This window comes from Protopterus annectens, chromosome 7.part0, assembly GCF_019279795.1.
Source record: "Protopterus annectens isolate FY-2018-M chromosome 7.part0, PAN1.0, whole genome shotgun sequence".
NCBI classification, from domain to species: domain Eukaryota; kingdom Metazoa; phylum Chordata; order Ceratodontiformes; family Protopteridae; genus Protopterus; species Protopterus annectens.
Genome location: NC_056739.1, coordinates 307,079,063 through 307,103,465, shown reverse-complemented (window position 1 = coordinate 307,103,465; position 24,403 = coordinate 307,079,063). Strand labels below are relative to the sequence as shown.

At 40.3% G+C, this 24,403-nt stretch overlaps 1 protein-coding gene across 2 annotated transcripts in view; it reads right to left on the bottom strand.

The window, feature by feature from the left end:
- Positions 1-24,403, bottom strand: part of RAB29 (RAB29, member RAS oncogene family) — a 688,339-nt gene that overhangs the window by 245,866 nt on the left and 418,070 nt on the right. For both annotated transcript variants that reach the window (XM_044076830.1, XM_044076831.1), the window contains exon 3: positions 18,043-18,224. In XM_044076830.1, the coding sequence (XP_043932765.1) occupies positions 18,043-18,224 (182 nt within the window). The remainder of the gene's footprint in view (positions 1-18,042; positions 18,225-24,403) is intronic.

The window sequence follows — 24,403 nt, the reverse complement described above, 5'->3', positions numbered from 1 at the left end:
GTATGGTTGCCAAATATCCAAACTCTAGAAGATATAAGATTTAGGATCTTTGCCTGGAAGTCTTTGCATAGATATTTTTGTACCTAAAGCAGACACCAAAGAAGTTTTTCCTCAGATGGACTGCAAATGTTGGAGGTGCAATAGGGAATAAAGAGGCAATTGGAACATATTTTTGGAGTGTAACAAACTGGCAGACTTTAAAAATTCTCTGTGGACTACTATGTCAGAACACTGAGTGAGCAGATAGGTGTAACTAAGGAAATTATTTTTTGAGCTTGGATACAGAATCAGAATTGCCTGGACATAGTTAAGCCTTGACGAGTTTAATTCTGGTGGCTGACAAAAAAGCAATTACTACAAAATGCAAACCAACTTTACTAGAAGTAGTGAATATAGTAATAGATAAGAGAACTGGAAGTAGGATCTTTGGAAAAGTGTAGGAACAAATTACATAACAATGTGATTTACGTGGCCAAGTGTGAGAATTGTCCTATATTTTATATAGGAAAAACAAGTAGAAAATGTAAACTTAGGATTGGTGAACATCTAGCCGACGTAAGACACTGTAGAATTACTAGTTCTCTTTATAGGCACATTAAAGACAACCCAGGCCACGGATTTAAGTTTTTAGTTGTACAAGTTGGTTAAGGATGAGCAGGGAAGTATTACAGATGTCCATTTGGATGTGCTGGAACTGAAGTGGCAATTGTTATTCGGTGCCACTCAGTATCCAGTATTAATGAAATGATTAGTATTGCTAGTATTCTGAAGCTTGATTATTTTTCAGGTTGATACTTATCTTTTCTTTTAACACTTGCAACACTATTTTAGAATTGTTTTTAAAATGAGTTTACAATTTGTACAAATGGTTCATAAATATTTTAAACATTTTAGGTAATTATTTAAATTAAACTACTTAAGGAATTCTTATAGAGTTTTTCATGATAGATTTTTTTTATGATATTTTCATGTTTTTTGCAACCTGACAGGGGTGATTTTATTGGTACATATTGTTTTAAATGTGAATTAAAAGTGGATTGATTAACTGGGGGTGAGTATTTAAATGGCTGGGTGTGTGTACTAAATTATTCTGATGAAGCCTCTGTAGTGGAGAGGAAAGCGCTTATTGTGAACAAAGTGTGGTGGTTCATTTGGAAGTGGTCGTCTTCTTGCTGGATATTTCTACTGTTTTTTTTGTCTTTCCATTTTCTGTCGGTTCATAAGCAGTATTAGGTTAGCTGCCTTTGCAGGCCATTTATGCCTAGCCAATAGCCCTTCAAAGGTGAGAATCAAACCTTGTACCTTGTGTCTTTGAGGTAAACACCTTAACCATTATGCTAGCCTCAACCTTCATCTTCTACATAAACAGATTTTGCACTCCTTGGCTGTAGTAGTCCTTTAACATGATCACTTTTTGATATAGTTTCCCCAATTAAAGTGCAGCTAGCCTGTAATTCCAAGTACTTATAATGGCTTTCAAGATCATTTCCTGGATTCTTGTAAGCAATACAAGGCCATCCTCAAAGATTTAATTTAAGCTACACATTTCTGTAAAGGACCATATGCCTCCTTGTGGGTCTAAATTTCTTTTTGAAGACTCTGACAAAACCACCCTTTGAGCAAGCCTCTTCCATAGATCTACAGTCCCTATAAATGGTCTTTGGGGAAGACAACATGAGCACAACTGATGGTAAAGCACTGAGTTCTAATATTCTCCTGGCAAAAATAACAGCAATACAGAAATGTTTACTAAAACACAGAGTTTATCTACTGAGCTGTTGCTTGGGCCAAAAGAGGGACATTACAATTATGAGTGTGCTCTCTTGAATTATTAGATGAACCCTGGTTATGGCGAAAAACATACAGAAGCATTCCAGGCTTTTCTGAAAGGAATCCTGTTACAGAATTTCTTTAATCGCTCAGCTTGTCTGCAACATTTTGCTATGACATGTAGGGAGCTTGTAGGGATAGACTGTACTGAGTTGGTAAATCCCAGGCTACCAGTCTGCAAATAGGATAGTATCTACCACCCTGCCCACAGTTTATGTACCACACGTGCTATGGTTTGCATTTACTACTAGGTGGTCTGTTACCCAAATATGTAAGAGATTTGAAAGTAATTAGAGCCATCATTTCATTGACATGTATGTTCAGTCTGTCTCACACAAGCACTGTTTTGAGGCATTTGTGGTTACAGACTATTAGGGTCTGGAAGGGGAAAAGGGGAGACCTGGGTTGACAGACAACTGATCTGTCCACCACAGTAACTCCTTTTTACAAAATCCCCTTGAATTGAAATGACAGGGTGTGCTGGTGCAGTGTCCAAACAGATTTGAGGGAACACTGAATTCTCCTCATGCAAAGTGTGGCCAAAGGAATCACGAGATTTGTACAGGCCACGAAACGCAGACTCCTGAGATATTCCCCAATATATATCATAAACTGCCTGTAGAAGTCAGAAACTGTTCTTTGTAAAAGTGTCTTGCACAAGAAAAGCCATCATGATTTATCCAGGAGGCATCCCAGAAGCACAATCCTGTGATACAGAATGAGAGAGGTCTTCACTATATCCACCCAAAATCCCAGACTGTGAAACAAAAAATTACTGCCAAAGCAACAGACTTGACGAGTCTGCTTTTTTTTCAGACTGTCCTCTGTTCTGAGAGGATCCCTACTTTTCTGAACCTTCCTGCCATTCTTTGCATATGCCATGCTGAGACTATTTGGTTTCCTATAAAAGAAGCCTGAAGCGGAAGGAATGTTCCCATTATATTTTGACACTGATGGTTGAAAAATCTGATTTATCCCTAAATTAACTTTTCTTTCAAATATTTTAAGTACCTTTGTTTATCCAGCAAAGCATTCAAGATCTCAGCTTTGGCATCCCTCTACAAATTTTCGGAATGTAGCCAGGCAAACCTCAATGAATCAATAGCAGCTGCTCTATATACAGCCTCAGCAAAATCCAAATGTTTTAAGTTGTGTCCAGTTCTAGTTGAAGCTGAATTAATTTTTTCAGTACCTCCAATGGTCATTTTGTATTTTCATTATCTGTGCCAGAGTCTTTAGGATGACTGGACTTTCATGTTGTTATTTAGGACTAAAACTATTTTATTCTTTGATTAGAGTAATGGGAAGTTTGAATGTAAAATGAGAATGCTACACATGGTTTTAGTGTGGATACACCATTCTCATCTGTTCAGGCAGGAATGTTTATATCAATGATTATATTTATGGCTCTCTTGCAGGTTATTCTGAGTTATTGCAGATTCCTTGGCTGCACTTGTGGTGAATTCTGATCCTGGTACTGATCCTCCTTTAAAACACCTGTCCCAGTTGCACTGGCTTTGGAGGCCTGTGGTCATGAGCATTATCCTGGCAAATAACTACATTTTGTGGACACTGTCGTAAAAAAATTTATGAAGATACTCTTCAATAGATATTAACAAACTCTCTGCTTCCCAATACTGCTTTTTAATTTATCCTGCTTGATACTTCATCTGTATTAAAACTCTAGGATCTGAATGGATTGAATATTTGAATTTTAGTTTTACTATTTCACTGAACAATTTCTAAATGTAAACAATTTATATTTATTGTGCTCATTATAATCATTGATTTGCTGCATTTTGTATATACTGCATACCCCTTAAGTTTAACTCTTCACCTCATTTCTTACATATTTTCAGTTTTAAACTGTAATCTTATGACATGCGCCTTAAATTTAAAGAAATTGTGTGTTCTGTTTTAGTTAATATGTTTATGTTCTACATTAGATCAGTGCTGCATTAGTCTTAATTGTTTGGGACATACCTTGACAAGGACTGGACATCCAGCTAAGCTACAATGCTTAAAGCTTCTTCCTCACATACTCTACATCCACTCTTAGCGCAAGAGTATGTACTGGTAGAATATGGACTTATAGGTGCAAAAAAAATCAAAGCATTCTTTGCTACAAATTTAAACAACCTTCATGTCACCTCAGTTCTTGAGTTTCAGTGGATGGATGACAGTATTGGGCAGGTAAGTATCCCTGTTGGGGAACCTTCCTTTTTCTGAAGATAAGTTTATTCAAATATGCCTTTGTCAGAAAGCATAAAATGTTTGTGTGTTAGACTGCCTACAAGGACACCCATCCCTCTTGTGTTTTTTGCTTAGGGGATCAATAACATACTAGATCCTGATAGACTTGCCCTTCATTTACTCCTGCAATGTAAGGCAGTAGGCAAAAATCTTTGAAACTTTTTTGAGACTAATCTCCTTAAACAGCTGGAGTGTAAGACCATAGTAAATGAATCTTCTCTGGCAGACCTCCCCTTCCCCCAATGGGAAAGGAAAAGGAACTAAAAGAGGAGTCTAACATCTCTGCTGAGGCACTTTTGCAGACCTTGGACCATCAGTCCTCTTCTGGTCCTTCTAGTGCATCCCCTCAGGAGGCAGCAATGGCCCATGACTTAAGGACGCCTATTCAGACTGAACATCAGGCTTTGGCCAAGAAGAGAGAACCTAGTACCATGATCTCTGAGTGTGAAGGAAATATTCACTAGGCATTGGTGAGGGAGGAGTTCACAGGATATCCAATGTAGGTCAGACCTTCAGACACGCATCCTAAGACCTTAATGCTAGAGACTCCTATTAATCGGACTTAAACTATTAAATATTTACTACTGCTTTCTACTGGTTTACACTCAAAACTTCAAAAAGACTGGTATAATTATTCTGAGTGTGGTGCCAGTCTGAAAAGAAGGTTAATTAGAGTTCTCCCAGTATGAATAAAGTGGTGTAAAAAAGGCCAGTGATAGATAATTTGTGTAAGATTTAGGTACTGGTTAGGCACTACACTGTCTGGAGGTCAGCCCCCTGTACTTGTGCCAGGGGAGTAGGGCAGTGCATGTTTAACATATGCCAGCATAGCTAGCTGGAGTTTTATAAAGAATTGGTGTACACGGCAACAAGCTCCACCAATACAAGTTAATAGAACAACTCTGGATAACGTAAGAGAAACTCAGCTAGAAAAGGTGAAGTAAAACACTGATGGGGAAGAGCTTAGCTAGAAAAGGTGAAGTAAAACACTGATGGGGAAGAGCTTTGTAGTTTTTCAGTGGGGAAATTAAGGTTTTAGCTTTGGTACAGGACTTTTCTGAGAAGCCATTATTTTGATTCATATCAGTTTTCAAAGCAGAGCTTATTACATGCACACTTCTGTGTTCTTCATGTCAAGTAACCATCACTGCACTGCATGCTTATCTTTGTAGTCTGTGCAGTTTTTACCAGCAAATTCCTTAGACAATATCATTCTTGCTAAATGACTATTACATTATCTTCAGGCTGTATCACATTACTTCACTCTAATTAGCAAATGTTTGGCTACATAAGTGAGGCCTCCGAATTCCAGACAGAGCTGGAAAGAAATTAAGCATTTTGTATTAAACATTGATCATTTCATCCCAACTGAATTAAAAGAAAAATAAACAGGGAATATATATTTGCTAATGAAAGTGGTGCTTCTATTTATTCTTCCCCAATAATTCTATTTTCAAAATACAAAAGTGTGGAGTAAAGAAAAACCCTAGTTGGGCATATAAAATTTACAAACTGATAATCCAGTACACTTCAAATATTTGTTTATCTATTTACATTTGTTGACTGGGAATTTCCAGCTGTGCAGTTCAATTCTCAATAGAGCCCTAGGTAGAAAACTACAAGCAAAGCAAATCACAGTAGACATTACAGTTAACTAACACACAAGACAAAATAATGTGCATAGCACAGTCCTAAACACAGCACAAGTCTACATCCTGTGTTACATGAAGTAAACCAAATGCTAACCCAAACCAGTAGTAAGTGAAAACTGCATTACCTTAAGTCAGTTAATAAAGCCATAAGGCCAACACTTCACAGGAAGAGGGCTTACATACAGGTAGCATAGTAATGAAACAATTCACAGCAGTAATGCCACAGCTTCATATCCAGTTGTTACTGAGGTGAAAGGACAGGGGATTTAAAGGTCTGTGTAGCCTTTAAATTTTGCACCCACACAGTGCTAGGATAGTCTTTCTGACCCATCCATAACAATGCACTTGATTAAGTGGGCTACTAAAGAACAACTAAATGGAAGGAAAAAAAGGTTATTGTGCTAATAGCTCCAAAATACATATGCAACACTGTTGCTACACATGAAAGAGTAGAAGGGTCATAGCCTGACTGAAAAAATGGTCTAAAATATGACATCTTAAAGTCTCTGCAGAAACTGTTCTAGGGAAGCAAGGAGTTGCAAGAAAATTGTACTACTGTTGGAGATGCAGAAACAAAAAAAAATGACTATCCATATCAGATAAGAAAGAAGCAAAGGAGGCAGGTGGAAAATTGTTATGCATGGCAACTAGTTCCACCAATGCAAGTTGACCGAAACTGTGCAACCTCAGTAGGAGTACTGAAGACCCAATGTTTACAAACCTGCAGATAAGATGAAGGCAGTGGAAATAATGCTATTGAAAGTAGTTGCATGTGTGATGATGTAAGGTAGTGCCAGCTGTGCCAGGAGGAGTAGGACAGTGCATGTTTAACATATGCCAGCATAGCTAGCTGGAGTTTTATAAAGAATTATACATCATTTGAATATCAAACTGATTTGTACAGATGCTTGTGTTAAAAATGTATCAACAGTGGGTCCTGCTGGACAGAAAAGAAATGTATATGTATGTCAGACTGTAGTCTTGTAAATGATGAAATGTATATATTTTAACAAAGGATACTGGAAGGGAAGGCATTAAGTTCAGCCCGGCTAACGTTAAGAAAAATAGCCTGAAATTAAATGACTTGGTTTAGGCCATAAAGATTTTATCTCATAGGTCTGAATGCAGTCAGAAACGCAATGTCTGTGAAAAGTCTGGGATGGGATCCTGTTCTATTGTCCTTACTGGTGAACTAATTGCTACCCTGGGGTGCCAAGGAATGGCTTGTTAGCTTCTGCAGGAATGGTGGAAGTGTTGGAATTGTATTATAATTTTCAGATGCTGTAATAAACCTTAGCTAAAGTTGTGTGTTTGTGTGTGTGTGTGTGTGTGTGTGTGTGTGTGTGTGTGTGTGTGTGTGTGTGTGTGTGTGTGTGTATTGTGACACACCATTGCCAAATTCTGTCTCAGTTTCTAGCGAGACAGTAGTGTGGAAATCAGAGTCAGGTGACCAGATGTGATACTACTCTGTAGCTAGCACTGAAATTGTATTTGAATTCTAGTGAGAGATGTGAGGAGTGCCCTCTGTTTTTGGACCTGACAAAACACTCACCCACTTTCGTCTTGCCCTGCTTTAGTAAGTAACTAGAGAACAGCAGTTTTTCAGTGAGATTAGTTAAATGTTTTTTTTTCTGTATCTGTCAGAGTCTTTCTATAGGTGTTTTTTTTTAATACTTCCTGTGGTTGAAAAGTACAGTTTTGTACCTACCATAAATGTAGATGTTCGAAGATCCACATTGCTGCAGTCCTTACACTTGGGTAGTCCGCTGTCCTCGGTCGGCCCGAATATCAAAGTATAAGGCTGACGTCGGTCAAGGCGCATTTGACTGACATCAGGACGTCAGGGTACAAATGCGCATGACCGACGTCATATCCTCAGTCTTTTCTTGCCCCAGATGTCAGAAGACCCTAAAAATAAAGGTCAAAACCAAAAGACAGCAAACAACCAACCAACCACCCTTGCACTAATTATATGTACAATATATACAATATACACAATATGTACAACCCAACCCACACAACCACCTCTAACTACAGAGGGGAAGGAGGGAGGTAAATTGGACTGCAGCAATGTGGATCTTGAACATCTACATTTATGGTAGGTACAAAACTGTACTATGTTCTTCATCTCACATTGCTGCAGTCCTTACACTTGGGTAGAATCCCAAAGCAGAGGTAAGGGAGGATGGCTAACTACAAGGAAGCAGGAGCTGCCAAAATGCCCTGCAAAACAGCAGTGGCAAAACCAGCCCTGGATTTAGAGTAAAGTGGCAGGTGATAATGCCTAGAGAAAGTATGCACTGAACTCCAAGTAGCTGCCTCCAAAATATCCTTGGTTGCCACTCCCTCAAAAAGCTGTTGAAGTGGCAGTAGCCCTAGTGGAATGAGGCCTAATCCCAGCTGGAATCTCCTTGCCATGATGGGAATAACAGAAAGCAATGCAAAACCCAATCCACTTAGAAATAGTTTGTTTTGACACAGGCTTGCCCTGAGAACTCAAAGCAAAAGAAACAAACAACTGCTGAGACTGCCTGAACCCTTTAGTTCTGTCCAAATAATAACGCAACTGCCTGTGTACATCTAAAGTGTGCAAAATCTTTTCCCCTTTATTTTGGGGATTTGCATAAAAAGTAGGCAAATGAATAGTTTGGTTTAAAGCCACACTAGAAACCACCTTAGGCATAAAGGAAGGATTAGTACGTAATGATACCCTATCCTTATGGAAAATCAAGAAAGGCTCAACCGCCATAAGGGCCTGCAATTCAGAAACCCTTCTTGCAGAGGTAATGGCCAACAAAAAGCAGTCTTCCATGACAAATATTTCAACTCAGAAGTAGCTGCAGGCTCAAAAGGTTGTAGAGTGAGTTTCTCCAACACAAAATTGAGATCCCAAGCAGGAGTAGGAGTTCTTCGTGGGGGTCTTATATTCTTTGCCCCTCTAAGAAATTGCTTGAACAAAGGATGAGAAAACAATGGTGGGTCGCAATCATAGTGAGCCGAAATTGCTGCAGCATGAACTTTAATAGAAGAGAAAGACAAACCTTTGTCTAGTAACTCAGTAAGATATTGAAGAGCCACACACAAATTAGGCTCAGAAACATCAAAATCTTTTGCTGCACTCCAAAATAAAAATCTCTTCCATTTGTCTGCGTACACTTTCCTTGTACTAGGCCTTCTAGCTTCCAAAATAACATTCAAAACTTGCTGAGGAAGTGGAGGCCCACTATGGTTCAAAACAGAATATGCCAGGCTGTTAGGTGCAGAGAGTGAAGCTTGACATTGAGCAAATGGCTGTCCTCCTGTGACAACAGGTGTGGAATCAAGGCAAAGGCCATGGAGGCTTCCGTACCAGACTTCTCAGTAATGGGTACCAGTGCTGTCGAGGCCAATCCAGAGCTATTAAAATCATCCTTGGCTTGTCCTGTCTGACCTTTAGAAGTACCTTTGGGAGGAGAGGCAGAGGTGGAAAGGCATACACATGAAGATTGCTCCAATTGAAAGAAAGAGCATCCACTCTCCAAGCTGTGGGATGAAACCTTTTGTGCAAAACTTTGGCAGCTGATGGTTTAGTGGAGAAGCGAACAGATCTATGTCTGGAGTTCCCCATGACACTGTCAATTTCTGAAATACATGAGGATCCAATTTCCACTCGTGGGGATCCATAATTGCCTGCTCAACACATCTGCTAAGGAGTTCTGTGCTCCTGGCAGAAACCTTGCCTGAAGATTGAGCTGTAAACTGAGAGCAGTCTCCCACAAAATCATTGCTTGCCTGCATAGAGGATAAGAATCGTTCCCCTTGCTTGTTGATGTACCACATGACAGTTGTGTTGTCTGTTAGAATCAACACCTGCCCTGGAAGAAGTAATTCCTTGAAAGCTATTAATGCCAACTGGACTGCTAACATCTCCTTCATGTTGATATGTAGATGTTGTAGTCTGGCAGGCCACTTGTCTTGTATCCACTTTCCATTTAGATGAGCTCCCAAGCTTTGTCTGAGGCATCTGTCGTTAAAATCTGACTCGCCTCTGGCCGGGTCACAGAGAGTCCCTTGTTTAGGTGACATTCCTGAGCCCACCACAAAAATTCCTTTTGAATGCAAGGTATTATTTGAATGACAGTGTCCAGATCCTGGCAGTGCTGTGTCCATACATTTTTGAGATACCATTGCAGCTTCCTCATATGCAGTTTGGCATTGGGAAGCACCAGAATACAAGATGCCATGAACCCTAAGGCTTGAAGGACTGTCCTTGCAGTCAGCCCGGACTGATGAGATAGTTGATGGAAGTAAAGGGATAGACTCTTTTGTTTGTCCGGGGTTAAAAAGGCCATCTGGGATGCTGTATTCAGTCTCACACCCAGAAAGCACATGTCCTGAGAGGGTACTAGACTGGACTTTATTTCGCTCACAGAATACCCCAGGCATCTTAGCACTGCTATCACATATTCCAAATGATGAAGAAGCTCTTCCCTTCCTTGAGCCAGAATCAGGCAGTCGTCCAAATAAGGATAGATCTGTATTCCTTTTAGCCTGAAGAAAGCTATCACTGGAGCCAGAACTTTCGTGAACACTCTGGGCGCAGTAGATAAGCCAAAGGGCAATGCAGAGAACTGATAGTGAGAAGTCCCAGCTCGAAACGCAGATACTTCCTGCAACTTAGTCTGATAGGAACATGAAGGTAAGCCTCCTTGAGATCCAAAGTTACCATCCAATGATCTTTGCCCAGCAGAGGTAAAAGCTGCTGTAACGTCAACATTTTGAACTTGGGAATGTCCAGATAAGTGTTGAGGGTAGATAAATCCAAAATTGGTCTCCACGTGTTCCCCTTCTTTGGTACTAGGAACAGGCGAGAATAAAATCCCAGGCCCACTTCTGGCATAGGGACCGGCTGTATGGCCCCTATTTGGAGTAACAGAGAAACTTGCTTGTGAGCCTCTATTCTTTGTTGAGGAGGAACGTCTGGCATGCCTTTGAAAGGAGGCAAGGTATGGAAATAAAACCTGTAACCGTGGTATATGATATCCAATACCCATCTGTCTTGGGTAATTAAACTCCAATTTTCTTTGAAAAGTGCCAACCTTCCTCCCAAAGGTGCTGCCAGACGAGAAGGCTCTGGCAGCTGAAAAGGTAGGTCATTGGGTCTGTTTACGAAAGGACTGACCCCTACCCTCACCCGAAGACTGTGCAGGAGAACTCCCTGTTCTAGGCCTGAAAGAGCCCTGAGCTCTGCCCCTACCACGTCTAGATCTACCCCTAGACTGGGAATCATAAGAAGGATACGCCCACCCCTTAGTAGGCCAATTTCTACTAAACTTTGGAGGCTGGACCTGCAAAAAATCTTTAACAGTCTGCATAGACTTAGCCTTGTCTTCCATTTTCTTTAAAACTGCCTCAACAGGAGGACCAAACAACACGTCAGATTGTAAAGGAGCATCTAAAATCCTTGTTTTAACATGTTCAGATAAATTTTGATCCCTCAGCCAGGCGTGCCTGCGAAGAACTGACCCAGTGGCAGCCACCCTAGACGAGGCCTGTACAGCATCAAAACCACATTGCAAAGAATGCTTACCCACCTGTTCAGAAACATGTACTAAATCTTGCAACTCTTTACAATCAATACCTTCTGCCAGAGCATCAACCTTAGACTTCAATTGTGAAAGGAGATAGTTTTGGTATTTCAACATGTGAAACTGGCAATTCAAAGCCCTCATAGCAAGAGTGGAAGAAGTATAAACTTTCTTTCCCCATCTATCCAAGGCCCTAGCCTCTTTGTCTGCAGGAACCGGATTCTTAACAACAGAAGCCTTAACACCTTTAGGCCCCTGGCTAACAGTTTCTGGGTCTGCCCTAGGACTCTTAAAAGATACTTATGAGCTTCAGGCACCCTGTAATACCTATCCGGCTTAACAGGAGCAGGAGGCAAAGAATCAGGATTAAGAGAAGCCTCTGTAAAAACATCTTCCACTACATCCAAAACAGGAGGTATAGCCAAAGGCCTATGCTGGGGTAAAACAAAATTCCCTAAGCCTTTTCCTGGAATCAGAGAAGTCCTGACCTTCCCACTTAAAATGCTCCCTCATGGAATGAAGAGTTTCTGAAGAAAAATCCTCAGGAGGAGAAGCAGAAGGAGTAGAATCATCCACATCAGAATCAGAATAAGGAGAGTACTCCTGCAAGTCTTCAGCCGAAGACTCTGAAACATCTGAAGCCTGCTCAAAACTCCCTAGCTCAGGCTCCACCCTAGGTCTCTTATCAGGAGGGGGCATAAAACCCCTAATCAAAGTAATCAAATCTTCTGCCATTTTAAGCATATGCTTCTTGGGCACAGTTCCTGAAGAGCTAGGGGTAACACCAACTGAAGCTAAACCTGGCCTGCCCCTGGGAGAAGCCTTTGAAACAGAAGGAGAGGGCCTAGCCACCCTAGGAAGGGAGGGGAGTATAGTAACCTGAGAAGCCCCTCAGCCTGACCTGCCTCCTGAGAGGCCACATCTTGCAATAATAAAGTCTCACCCTGGGAACACAAAGAAACCTCCGGTGGAGCCACTCCACCGACACCTCTAAAGAACCGGCGTCCGGTACAGACGGTTCTTCTAGCCTAGGCTTAACTGCTTTGTCCTTGCGCTTCTTCGAAGAAGCGGGCGTCGGAGCATCCGACGGCATTTTATAATTGCACCGCTTCCCAAAGACTAACCTGGCACAATCCAACCTTCTCTTTATAGTGCGTTTATTGAATCTAGCACAAGAGCGACAGCCAACAACGGCGTGCTCAGGCCCTAAGCAAGGAATACACAAAGTATGATAATCTCTATGCGGTATCTGTTTCCCACAAGAAATGCAATTATTGACTTTTTCTGACATCCGTAAATCACTGAGGCAAGAAAAACTAAAATATTCCCAACGGGTACTTAGCCAACTTTGAACTCGGTCTGAAACTTCGAAATCGAAAAATCTCAGAACGCCAACCGGCACTTGCAATGCTGCTTCTGCATCGGACCATGCGGCAAAAAAGACTGAGGATATGACGTCGGTCATGCGCATTTGTACCCTGACGTCCTGATGTCAGTCAAATGCGCCTTGACCGACGTCAGCCTTATACTTTGATATTCGGGCCGACCGAGGACAGCGGACTACCCAAGTGTAAGGACTGCAGCAATGTGAGATGAAGAACATCTCTGGTGCTTATTGTAAATATTCATTCATTATTTTCATGTTATTTTTATTATTTATTATTAACTATATCTGAACCTTTTATTGTGGCTGGTCTTTCAGAAGATATTTAACCTTTGAGAGTACTTTCATATATTTTGTGGCACTGTTGCTCCATGTTCCTGAAAAACTTGCTGCTGGGTTAAAAACTACCATTTGTATAAGTATTAATTTTACTAAGTGTAATTGGGTACTCTGCTAAGAGCCTTAAAGTAGTTAGCTTCGGGTGTTCTGGTGGCAGTAAATCTACCTTATAGTCTAGATTGAGGTAGCAGAGTGGGTAAGCTGTGCCAGCCTTGCCCAGGTGGGTGGGTGTGAAAAATCAAATCTCAAAGAATGTGTGCTACTTTAAACAGGGGCACTGAAATCACTGATTTCACAGAGAGGGTAGTGGAGGACTTGGCTTAGAACACCCAACTAAGGACTCAGCTCTGTAGTGATCAGTGGAGAGTCTTATTTGAGGTCTGGAGTGAAAGCCCAGCCCCAGGACTGGAGTGTGCATTCCCTGTGTGCTCTTAAGGGAAACTGTAGTTAGTGCAGAGGGCTGTATCTGAAAATACTGTGAGTATCTATTTCTCTCACAGTGAGCATTACTCACCGGTATCAGTGGTGAGGATTGAGGCTCCTTGATCACTGGCCCAGAGGAGGGATGACACAGCATGATTTACCTTGGGTTCATTATTAAACAATCTGGGTATCACAGATACAATGCCCTTATTGCAGTTGAGCAAATACAGCTGACCACTTGCACTTCACTGTATGTCACACTAACAGCTGACGTACGTTATAGGGATTTTACAGGAAATGCCTTTCTCTACAAGTCCTAGTAAGCCTAAGTGGAATTTGGCAGAAGTATTCAGTGAACTGCAATGTCAGCAAAATGTTTGGGATGAACTGAGAATGAACAGTTTTATCATTTTTAAATCATTCTTTACATACTTCAAACATTAATTAGCTCAAAGAACCCCAAAAAGCCGAGATGTGTACATTCTGTTAGAAGAAAAAAAAACGAGTTAAGTGGAAGACACTATAGAAGATGAAAGCAGCATCATGGAAGATTTTTTAATTTATTTTTACACAGAAAGGGTGACAAGATAAATGAAGAGAGGCTGTAGCCTCAGAAACTGAGACAGACAATTTGTATGCTGGAATGAGGGAAAAGTGCAGTGTTTGAAGTAGTTATAGAAACTTATGACCTGAACTAGTTTTTTTTTTTTTAAACAAGAAACATCTTTACTGAATTATCACTTATGACATAGGGAATCAAATTTATATACATGAAAACAAGCCATACTGATACAGTTTCAGTTGCAAGCATTATACATCACATGTAATCCATGCAATTACAGTCAAACATTACATAGCTCATTTAATTTCTGCCTTCCCTTAAACTTCATTCCTCATCCAAAACATTATTCTGCATATATTGTGTTCCCATAGTCCCCATTTTTTGGTATGTAATTTGCTCCTACCCATTTCTAAAGATCCAACTTCCAGTTCCTTTTATCTCTGTTACTACGGTCACTACTTGTAGTACAGCTGGTTTAGACATTGATCTCAATTTTCTAGTAATTGCTTTAACTCCAGCAAGGCCTTACTATGTTTAGGCAATTCTGATTCTGTATCACAGCTTAAAAATCATTTCCTTAATTACACCAATTTGCTCACCCAGTATTTCTAACAGAGTAGTCTGCAGGGTGTTTTTAAAATCTACTAACTCATCACACTCTCAAAATATATGTTCCTAATTACCTCTTTCTTCCCCATAACACCTCCAAAATTTGTAATTTACGTGAGGAAAAGTTCCTCAGAGTCTGCTTGGGATATAAAAATACCCATGTAAACACTTCCAAGCAAAATTCATACATCATCTAGACTTTTTTGCATACTTGTGAACAGCCAGACATACACAGATCCTCCCATTGTTTCTTTGTGAATTGCTTATCCAGTCTCCCTTCTCAATCCTTTCGAACCTCCTCTGATTCCTATGGTTATCACACAGTATTTTGTATGCCCTACCAATTATTCCTTTTTTAACAGCAGCTTCTGTTCTAGATTTAAATATAGAAAACGACCATTTCACAACTACTTTGTAAGCATTAAGACTTATGTGCTGGGGCTTTATTCAGTATTAATTCCTCTTCTTTGCTCAACCAAACTCCAGGATGGGCTCCAGCTCCTCTGTGACCCTTAACCAAATTTTGTGGATATCCAAAGGATAAAAGAAAACAGAAAATGGTCTAACTTTTAAAACTGCAGTGTCTTCTGTTTTGGCACTGAGTTACAAAAGACTGCTGGTAGGATGTTTTAACAAGAGGAAAACCAATAATGCATGCCCGTGCCATATAAGATTGAAGTCACAAGCTAACTGTTTTACATGTTTACCCCCTAATGAAAGCCTTGAAGATGGGTGCAAGGGTTTGCTATCATTTGTTAATCATTTAACTGCACCTAAAACACAAGAGGTGTACACAACATAATGCTCTTTAAGGCTCAGCTACTGACAGAGCTGATCATGGTCAAATAGGGCCCTAGGCAGTGAAAAAGATGTGCCCCGCCCCCGCCACCCAAACTACATTACTTGGCTATCTGTCCCCAGCTACCACAGAACACTATTCAAACCTTTCAATGCACATGCTGCTTTCTTCTTTGCTTTTATAATGATTAGTAATACATTGGGATTTAGTTTAAACTTCATATTTTACAGCAAAAATAGTGTCAGCCTTTTAACTAAACCAAAAAAAACCCCTCTTACATTCAAAATAGACTTAGCATGAGGAACAGTAAACAAATCTTCCTTTAACACTCAAATTAAAAATTCATCTGGCAACCAACTGAACTACAAGAGACATGCTGGGATTCACTGTCAAATGGCATAGAGTGAAGCACTAATTAGCAGCTGTGATAGGTGCAAGAATCAAAAGACAAATGTGTAACAGCCTGGGACAGCCCACTGGGCATGTGTCACTTTTTATAACAATGCAACAGTACTGTCTGGTGAAGGGACTTGGGACACAAAGAAGATAAATGAAGCCTGAAGGAATCAAACGCTGCACTACAGTACATTAACACCTTATAGCCGGACTCAGCTTCATTAAGTGCCAGACTGCTGTAGCCCAAGCACAGTGCATTTCACACCCACATGCCTGAAAAAAAAATCACTAAATTAAAAATGTACTCATAGTTAAAATGTTATCATTAAAGTGTAGACTTCATGATGTTTATTTTATTCACAGTTAATTAAAGTGTAGACTTCATGATGTTTATTTTATTCACAGTTAAATAATAAAGACACTACCAGTAGTGAACAAAACAAGAAAAACAAGGATTATACCTAAAGGACATAGTATCATATCATGATGCTCCTACTTTCTAAAATCAGTTCCTTCATTTACACCACAACTACTTTTGGATGCAGGTACCAAGTATTCATATATACAGACACAAATGTGATCATCAGTTACAGCACCTTGTACAACTACTTATAAATCAAATGTTTGCTTGTGATCAAATGAATGAAATACACAACTATTCCCATTAATTGTATTTCAGAGCAAAACTGTGAGAACCACAAAGTACAATCTAAACCAGACCTCATGCCCACCTCTTAACTGAAGAATCTGAGGCAAACATCCAAAATCAGGAACAGATTTTAAATATTGGTATTATATACTTGAACTAGATAACAATACAGGTTGTCCATTAGCATGCATTTTCTAAAGGGTATGATGTTTGAAGCTTGTGTTTGTCATTACTTAAGTGACTCAGTCCACAGTATTTTACCAGTATGCCAAAAACGTCTGAACAGACTATAATTCTAATGAAAAAATCTGGGGTAGTTGAAAACCTTGTGCGGGTGCACACACATACAACATTCATTCCAGAGATTCACATTCAAGCAAGTTTTTTTTCAGTCCCCTCATTAGTGTGAATGCACAGTTTCAAACGGCCATGTATATTCAATGTTCCCCATTAGCTAGGCTGCTGTTTTTCAAATGTCCATGCATTAGCCATGCCTGATAGCAATCCAGTCCTCATTAGCAGGTCAATCAGTTTTCAAACTGCAAATGGTCGATTATCCTGCATTAGCAAGGTCGCTTGTACTGTTCTTTTGCAAACATTCTATGGCTGTTAACTCCCATGTTTACTATCATTTAGCTACAGGAAGTCTTCTGCCATTGGCTGTACCTTGTGACTTAATGAGAGAAGACATCCTCAAACTTTCAAAACATCAACAGCTGCTAAAGCATGGTAATCACTAATCAGAGCTGATGAATGGAGTAATCAGGGAAATGTGGAACTTTTTTTAATATGTTTATAGGCTTAGCAAAACAGCAACAGAACATAGAATAATCTGGGATTTTTTTTTTTAATTAGCAGGCAGATACTTGTCCAATATCCATCCTATGACTGGCCATATCAACACAAAAGTTGAATACTGACCAGTTAAATTAGTTCCAGCAATCAGTCAAATCCTGACTCATTGTTAATGAGATCCTGCAGTTGATGCTCAAGGCTTCCATGTAGCTAGTATTTTGACGTGCTGTTCACAGCCACAAGACCATCACTATTTCTATATAATTTCTATATAATAAAAGAATGGATTAGAAGATATTGCAAAGCATACAGGAATGTTCTCGCTCTGACACATTATACAAACATATTTGGTTCCAGCCACGGTCGTACGGCAGTAGCGTTGTTACCTCACAGCAAGAGGTTCTCCCAGTCGATTCTCAGCTGGGCTTGGGAGTGCCTTCTGTGTGGAGTCTGCATGTCCTCCCCGTGGTTGGGTAGCATTCGAAAGACATGCATGTATAAATGGGCATGCCTTCATTGAAGGTTGGGCATCGGCCTGGCACCTCGGCGTTTCATAAAAATCTACTGCCAGTCATTAGCGGACCGGAGTTCCACTGTGGAGACCCCTTATCGGGAAAAGCCGAAAGACAAACAACAAGACAAACATATGGTTCCAAGATGTGTCATCAGCTAGATACTCATTATATTTTAAAGCAAATGTAGGCCAGCTACCAACAAAACATACCACATTAAAAATTCGAAAAATCATAGTTAAATTATCAAATAGCTGAAGCAAAATACTCACTTTATTGGCAAACAATATACAAGGAACAGGGTGTCCATCAGAAAGGGTGACATTTTCATCAAGGTCCTGTTTCCACAAGAGGCTGTTCTTGAATGTCTGCTGTTTTGTTACATCAAACAAAATAACACATGCAGATGCTGATTTATAATATACTCTTGTCAATTTGGTATGAAATTCTTGTCCTGAGGAAAAATAGGAAAGAAGCTGTGTATTAAAAGCTGCCTACCATGGACAAATGCATGAAATCAAGTAAAGCATTGAATACAGCATTCCCAGAACTTGTAGAAACCATCTTACATCCATATATAGCAACACAAGCAGATACATAATGTATTTTAATAATCAAACAGTATGACAAATGTATTGCAAGTCTCTCCACGGAAGCAAATTATAAAGGACATTTCTACCTTGGCAGTGGAAAATTAATAGGCCTTCTAGTAAGCAACTTGCATCTCTTCTCACGGTTTCTGTAGTCAGATGCTGCATAAAAAAATTGCGCAACTGAAGCGCACTGAATAATCCACTTATCTAGTTTCAGCCCTCATTCCATTATTTCTCTGTTCAAAACAGATGTACCTGGTTTGAGCCATTACTTAATTATTCCAGTTGTTGACACACAAACTTTGAACTTTCCCCGTGCTGCTTATTCAGTTGCTCTTGAAGCAGAACTTCTGTTCTTTAAGCTCACCTTCTGGACTCCATTTTGTACTTATTCAATATCTTATAACTTGTGTGCCTGATTTCATATTGGCATTAAATGCAAATTCAGTCTGTGTATTCCAGAAGAAGAGTCTACAGAACTAGAAACTGTACTCTACAAAAGTGAGTTAAAACTGAAAAAGAGAGGCAGTATTACAGAGTTACTTCATTAAAACAACTCTGTGTATGTGTGCATGGAAGGGGTAGTTGCAAAAAGAACAATCAGAGAAAAAGTCACAATGTGAGCTTGATGGATACTTAAGTTTTAATCTGATGAAGTTGTGTCATAAGCCCTCCACCAAAATTCCCTAAACATAACAACAGATTTTACTACTAGTGCGCTGACGGGTCTGGTAAGAGATCTGAGGGTACTGTAATACTGGCTCAGCTTTACTTTTTTGCCACCACTAAGCATGCTCTCTACAGTCCCCTCCTCTGCAGCTTCTATGCATTGGGAGGCTCCCTGGTGTGATCTGCATTGGAAAGATCTCCTTACTAGAAGGGCACCTGCTCTTGAAGATGCATGTTTTGTGGCAGTATGTATGGGTTGCACATGCCAGAATTGTATAACGGGACAGGAAAAGTGAAGTAACGTCATACTACAGCTGGTGAAAACATCTCTATCCTGGCCTAAGCCCCACCCTTTGCTGACATTTAACTTTACATGTAGTGGGTGAGCCATGAAGAGTGGTCTAAGGCAACCCGTTTTCCTCAGCTCCCCAACCCACCCCAGTTCACCAATCTGTCTCCAAGTCCTGGCTTCCACCAGGACTTTACAAGTGGGCTCACTTAGCCCATTCATTCCACCAGGATTGGCACCAACCCCCATCACCAAAATAGTAAGGCCCCTAAATGAAGTCCAGCTGTCTGGGCCAAAGTCGAGGCTTTATCCCTCTATGCCACTGGTGTGGCCTGGTCTCCAACTTACTTTCTGCATCATATGTCAACTTCTCTGATATTGCTACTATGTTGGTAGTAAAGCCTCTTCTCAACCACAAAATACAACTAGACCTGCATGACTGAATTTCACTTGTCTTTTTTTCTTATTTGTGACTGTTCCTTTTTCTAGGCTACTATTACTTCATTATATTGACAAACTGTATTCCATGAGTTTCTGTTTGCTGCAGCCCGATTCCGGTGGTGCAAAAGGATGGAGAGTTAACCGTGATGGCAGTGACTTGAGTTCAAGCAGAAAACATGAGATGACAGTATCCACCTGGAAAAAGTGACAGTAAGCAGCGAATACTGGCCCTCCCACTTCAAGAAAAGACAAACAAAGGGACCAGAACACTAGGAATGATGCCAGACAGCCACTACAGAACAGGCTTCTGGAACAAAGTTATTCCAGCACTGCAATAGGTAGTTTAGATCTGTCCAAGGAAGACCAGTAAATTGTATTTTGCATACTTTGGCCCAAAATAACAAGAGGTGAGCACACAAGGCACATACAGAGTGTAATCAGTAATCATATATCTAAAGGTACAGATCAAGGATGTACTGGAATAACCACAGTGCTTTTTCACTAAAACAAAATCAAACAGCCTAAACTGTAAAAACTATGCAGACCATCTCAAATCTTTGTCCCTCTTCTCAGTATTATACATGCTACTGAGAAGCAACCTGAGCATTGTGCACATAGTTTCAACAGATTCTGTTCTGTCAGGCTTATTACACATTTGCAAGTCCAGAGATATCAAAACACCTGCTCAAGGGATTTCAATCTCCTTTACAAAATAAATAGAACATGGTTGAGGGGGGGGGGGGCATCTCATAGAAAATACCACTCCTATGAAACAGTCTTACTCCACATAGTACTCCTCTTACTCTATTCATATTTTATTTGGATGAATGAATGGGTAACCACAAATTCACCCCAGGTTTAGCACCTCTGCCATTTGTGTATTGGGGAAACATGTACATGGACCAGCATATCCTTGATCTGCTCACCTCTGGGATATTTGTACACAAAATACAAAGACTAAAACTACCATGGGAATGTGGGGCTAGGTTTCTTAAGATCTTCACGGATCAATAACGTACTATGTACTTTTGAATATATATACAAACAGCCAAAAGGTAGCCATATTTCAGCTTCTATCATCTTGGGAAATAAATTGTGGTTACTAACATGATACTGTTCTCCTGGAAGGGGAAACTTGGTTTGATTTTAAGTTTCTGTGCTATGTCAGGCAGCATAGTGGGAAACAAAATGGTTAAACTGAGGGCAAAGTAAGGCTAGATACTCAGTCCATTAAGGACTAAAAAATACTGGTTATTGTGAGCTTTATTCATTTGGTAACTAAATCATATGCCAGTATCAATTCAGTTAATAACCCAAGTGTCTGAAAGCCAGCTTGGATGGAAAGGGGCGAGTGTGTATTCTCTCTCATTCCCAGAAAGGAAGTCTAGGGCATCCTTCTCACTTACAAGGGACTATGAATGGTGACTAGCTGTAGTAAATGGTATAATTTATCTTTTGGTTGTATTTTAAGCCAGCACAAATACTTCTTCACAGGATCTAGCTGGGACCACTTTCTTCTTAAGTGGTCTGCAGAGAGTCATACATTTAAGATGGTCTGAATCAAACCCAGGACTGTAGGACAAAAGAAATTAGCAGCTCATAACTCTAATCCTCTGCACTAACCTGCCACACTGGGTTGGGAGCTGTTCTGGTGCAATCTGGACTTCAGCCATACCTGCAGTCTCCCAGCAACACATCAGTCCCTCCCTATCCCCAATATGTATACTCCCCAAAACAATGTTACTAAGACTACATTCCCTATAGGGGAAAAATACTTACCCTGGCAGCGTACACTTCAACACTCCAGAATTTTGCAGAACATCTCTTATTTTAACTCATATTTTTGCTCTGTACCTCATAAAATTTTTGACTTTCTAGTAAATCACTCAGGATTGCAATCAGTTAATGCCAGACAAAGCAGTCTCATACTTCGGCTAAGAAACAGCATGCTGATGCAAAACTTGTTCTACGTGAATTACAATAACATTTATAAAATTATCCCTGATTTTGGGCCTTTGTCCCCCATTATTTTTTATCTTTGTTTAGACATCCTTTTTGTACCCCTCCTCTTCCTCCATCACTCTCTATAGCTTACCCTACTGCCCCATCTATCACACAATCTAGCAGCCTCTCCTACAGCCCATGGACTAAATTTCTTCTAATACTGCGGCTGGAGTGGAACACAAGGGCATTGGGGGAGGGGTCATGCCACCAACTGCATCCGCAGGGATGTTTTTTCCATTTATGAAATACCCTTTGATCCCTCCATCTTCCATGTGTTTACCTGTTACATCCAAGGGCTACTTCCCTCTATGGACATCTCCTTGAAGTGACTACCTAGACCAACACCCATCCATTCTTGCCAGCACCTCAGAAGCCCATGCTGTTAAATCAAGCCTGGGTCACTTGAGCCGTAGTTAGGGCTTTATTCCTCTATGCCACAGTGTTGGCTTCTTTGTCCAAAATTCTTGAGCAAAGTTGAGCTGTATACTTTGAAACCACACCAAGCATTACCCAAACACCCGCAATTCAAACTGCAACACAGCAAAAGTATTGCAGACAGAAAAAGGGTGCTGACTGACCGCTGTTAAGGGTCCAGTGTAAAGTCTATATCTGGTTTCGTTTTGTAGGAGGACAAAACATGCCAAAAGTAAAGTCTGATCCAACTAAGACAAAGATAATAATACTGATCATGGTATATCGTGTATTTCTGACCCTTACCACTCAGTGACCACTGCCCAGTCAAGCTTATTCTCATCCACAACACTTTAGTCCACCTACCATAGCTATTTTCTGTTGATCCTTTGCTTCAGCTGCCATTATCCTCTTACAATGGAGCCGACCAACATAACCGATTCCCATTTCTATAAACCAACTCCTCTACAGCACTGGACCATCTAATCAACATCACCATCATGAGTACTTCCCTGTCATGAACCATAGAGTAAAACAGGACCCTTCAGACTGCATAATCCTGAATTTAGAGTGTAAAATGAAATTAGCAACCTACTTTGGTAACAGTGCAAGCCATCTAATGACCAAGTTCTGCTGAATTCAATACCTTATACAGTACCAGGTGCAAGGAAAAGGCTAGAGTCCTCAAAACTTACTTTTGGAAGAAGCAGACCATCTTTTCCAATGGGCCCAGGGGATCTCTGGCATCACATCATACTGATCACTGAGATGGCACAAACAAAGGAGAGCATTTCTACCAGAAGCTGTTGAGCAGAACCATTGTTGCTGTTGCCCACTCCATTACAAATACCTTTGCTTAATAAAGTTCAAGTTTTCTACCTGGCCCTGTGGTGTAGACAACCTGTGTTTGATTAGCAGCACAGGTGCTGGAGAGATCGGATGGGGAAATATAGGAGCAAACAGCTGACATGAGGGGACAGAGGCAGTCTGTCAAGCAGTGTGCAACTTGGTCAGAAGGTTGCTCACACATGGAACCAAGCATGTAACTCCTAAAGGCAGACATAGTGGAGCTTGCAAGGCTTCCATGAGGTCGTGGGTTAGGGCATGCTCCCCAGAAGCAGTATGATGAGATATCGGAGTAGATTTCCTCACTGGCCCCAAATGTAGATTGGGAAAGGCCTGGTTTGGAGGCTGAGGGAGGTACAGCAAACCCAATGAACAAGGAGAGGAGCTGGTGGAAGATGCTGGTCAGCTGTAAGGAATTTGAAGAAAACAATCAGGTTTTCTTGCCTCCCCAGTAGTGGCTCTCATGCTTTAGCTGTCTGCAGGTGCTAAAAAGCATAGAGGACAACCCCTCCCCTTTCATTTTATTAATATCTTGTAAAATCAAGTGACCAAAATTCCAGAATTTACACCAAATAGCCATGTCTTTTCCAAATTATGTTACGCAATCTCAACATCACACATCATAATCTTTACAAGACCAACATTTGTTCTCATTTCTGATAGCTTGATCAGCCCTCACATTACTACTGTCACATATCTAGCATTCTACTCCACTATATGTAATTATAATTATAAATATATGGGGTACAAAAGTATGTTAATGCTAGCTATGGGAACTTATAGTCCCTGTCTGTTTTATATCTATTTTTTATGCTCACACAGATACATGTACAATAATAGCTTTCAGAGTAACTCCCAAGTTATTTCCAGAGCATGCCTTTCTTCTATAAAAAATGAAAGATACAACTAAAAGCAGCTTAAGTGTTTGGGAGCAAAAAACTAGAAAGGTAAGTGAATGGAAAATGGCCACAAAGACATTTGGACTGCTGCTAACAGACCTTCTTTCCTATCAGGGATTGATAGGCAAACAGAAAGGGCTAGGGGAATCCTAAGTGAAACAGTTGCTCTGGTAGAGTTTCTAGAATCTAGAACAGAAGCTGATGTTACAAAAGGGAGAATTGGTAGGGCGTATAAAATATTGCACTATAACTATAGGAATCAATAAGAGGACTTTAGAAAACATTAGGAAGAGAAACATGATAAGCAATTCACAAGGAAACAATGGGAGGACATATGTACAGCTTCCGAGTATGCAACAAAGTCTGGAAGATTTAGGATTTTTGCTTGAAGTGTTTGCATAGATATATTTACACCACAAGCAAACTCACAACAATTTTTTCTCAGGTAGATGGCAAATGTTGGAGGTGTGATAGGGAAGAA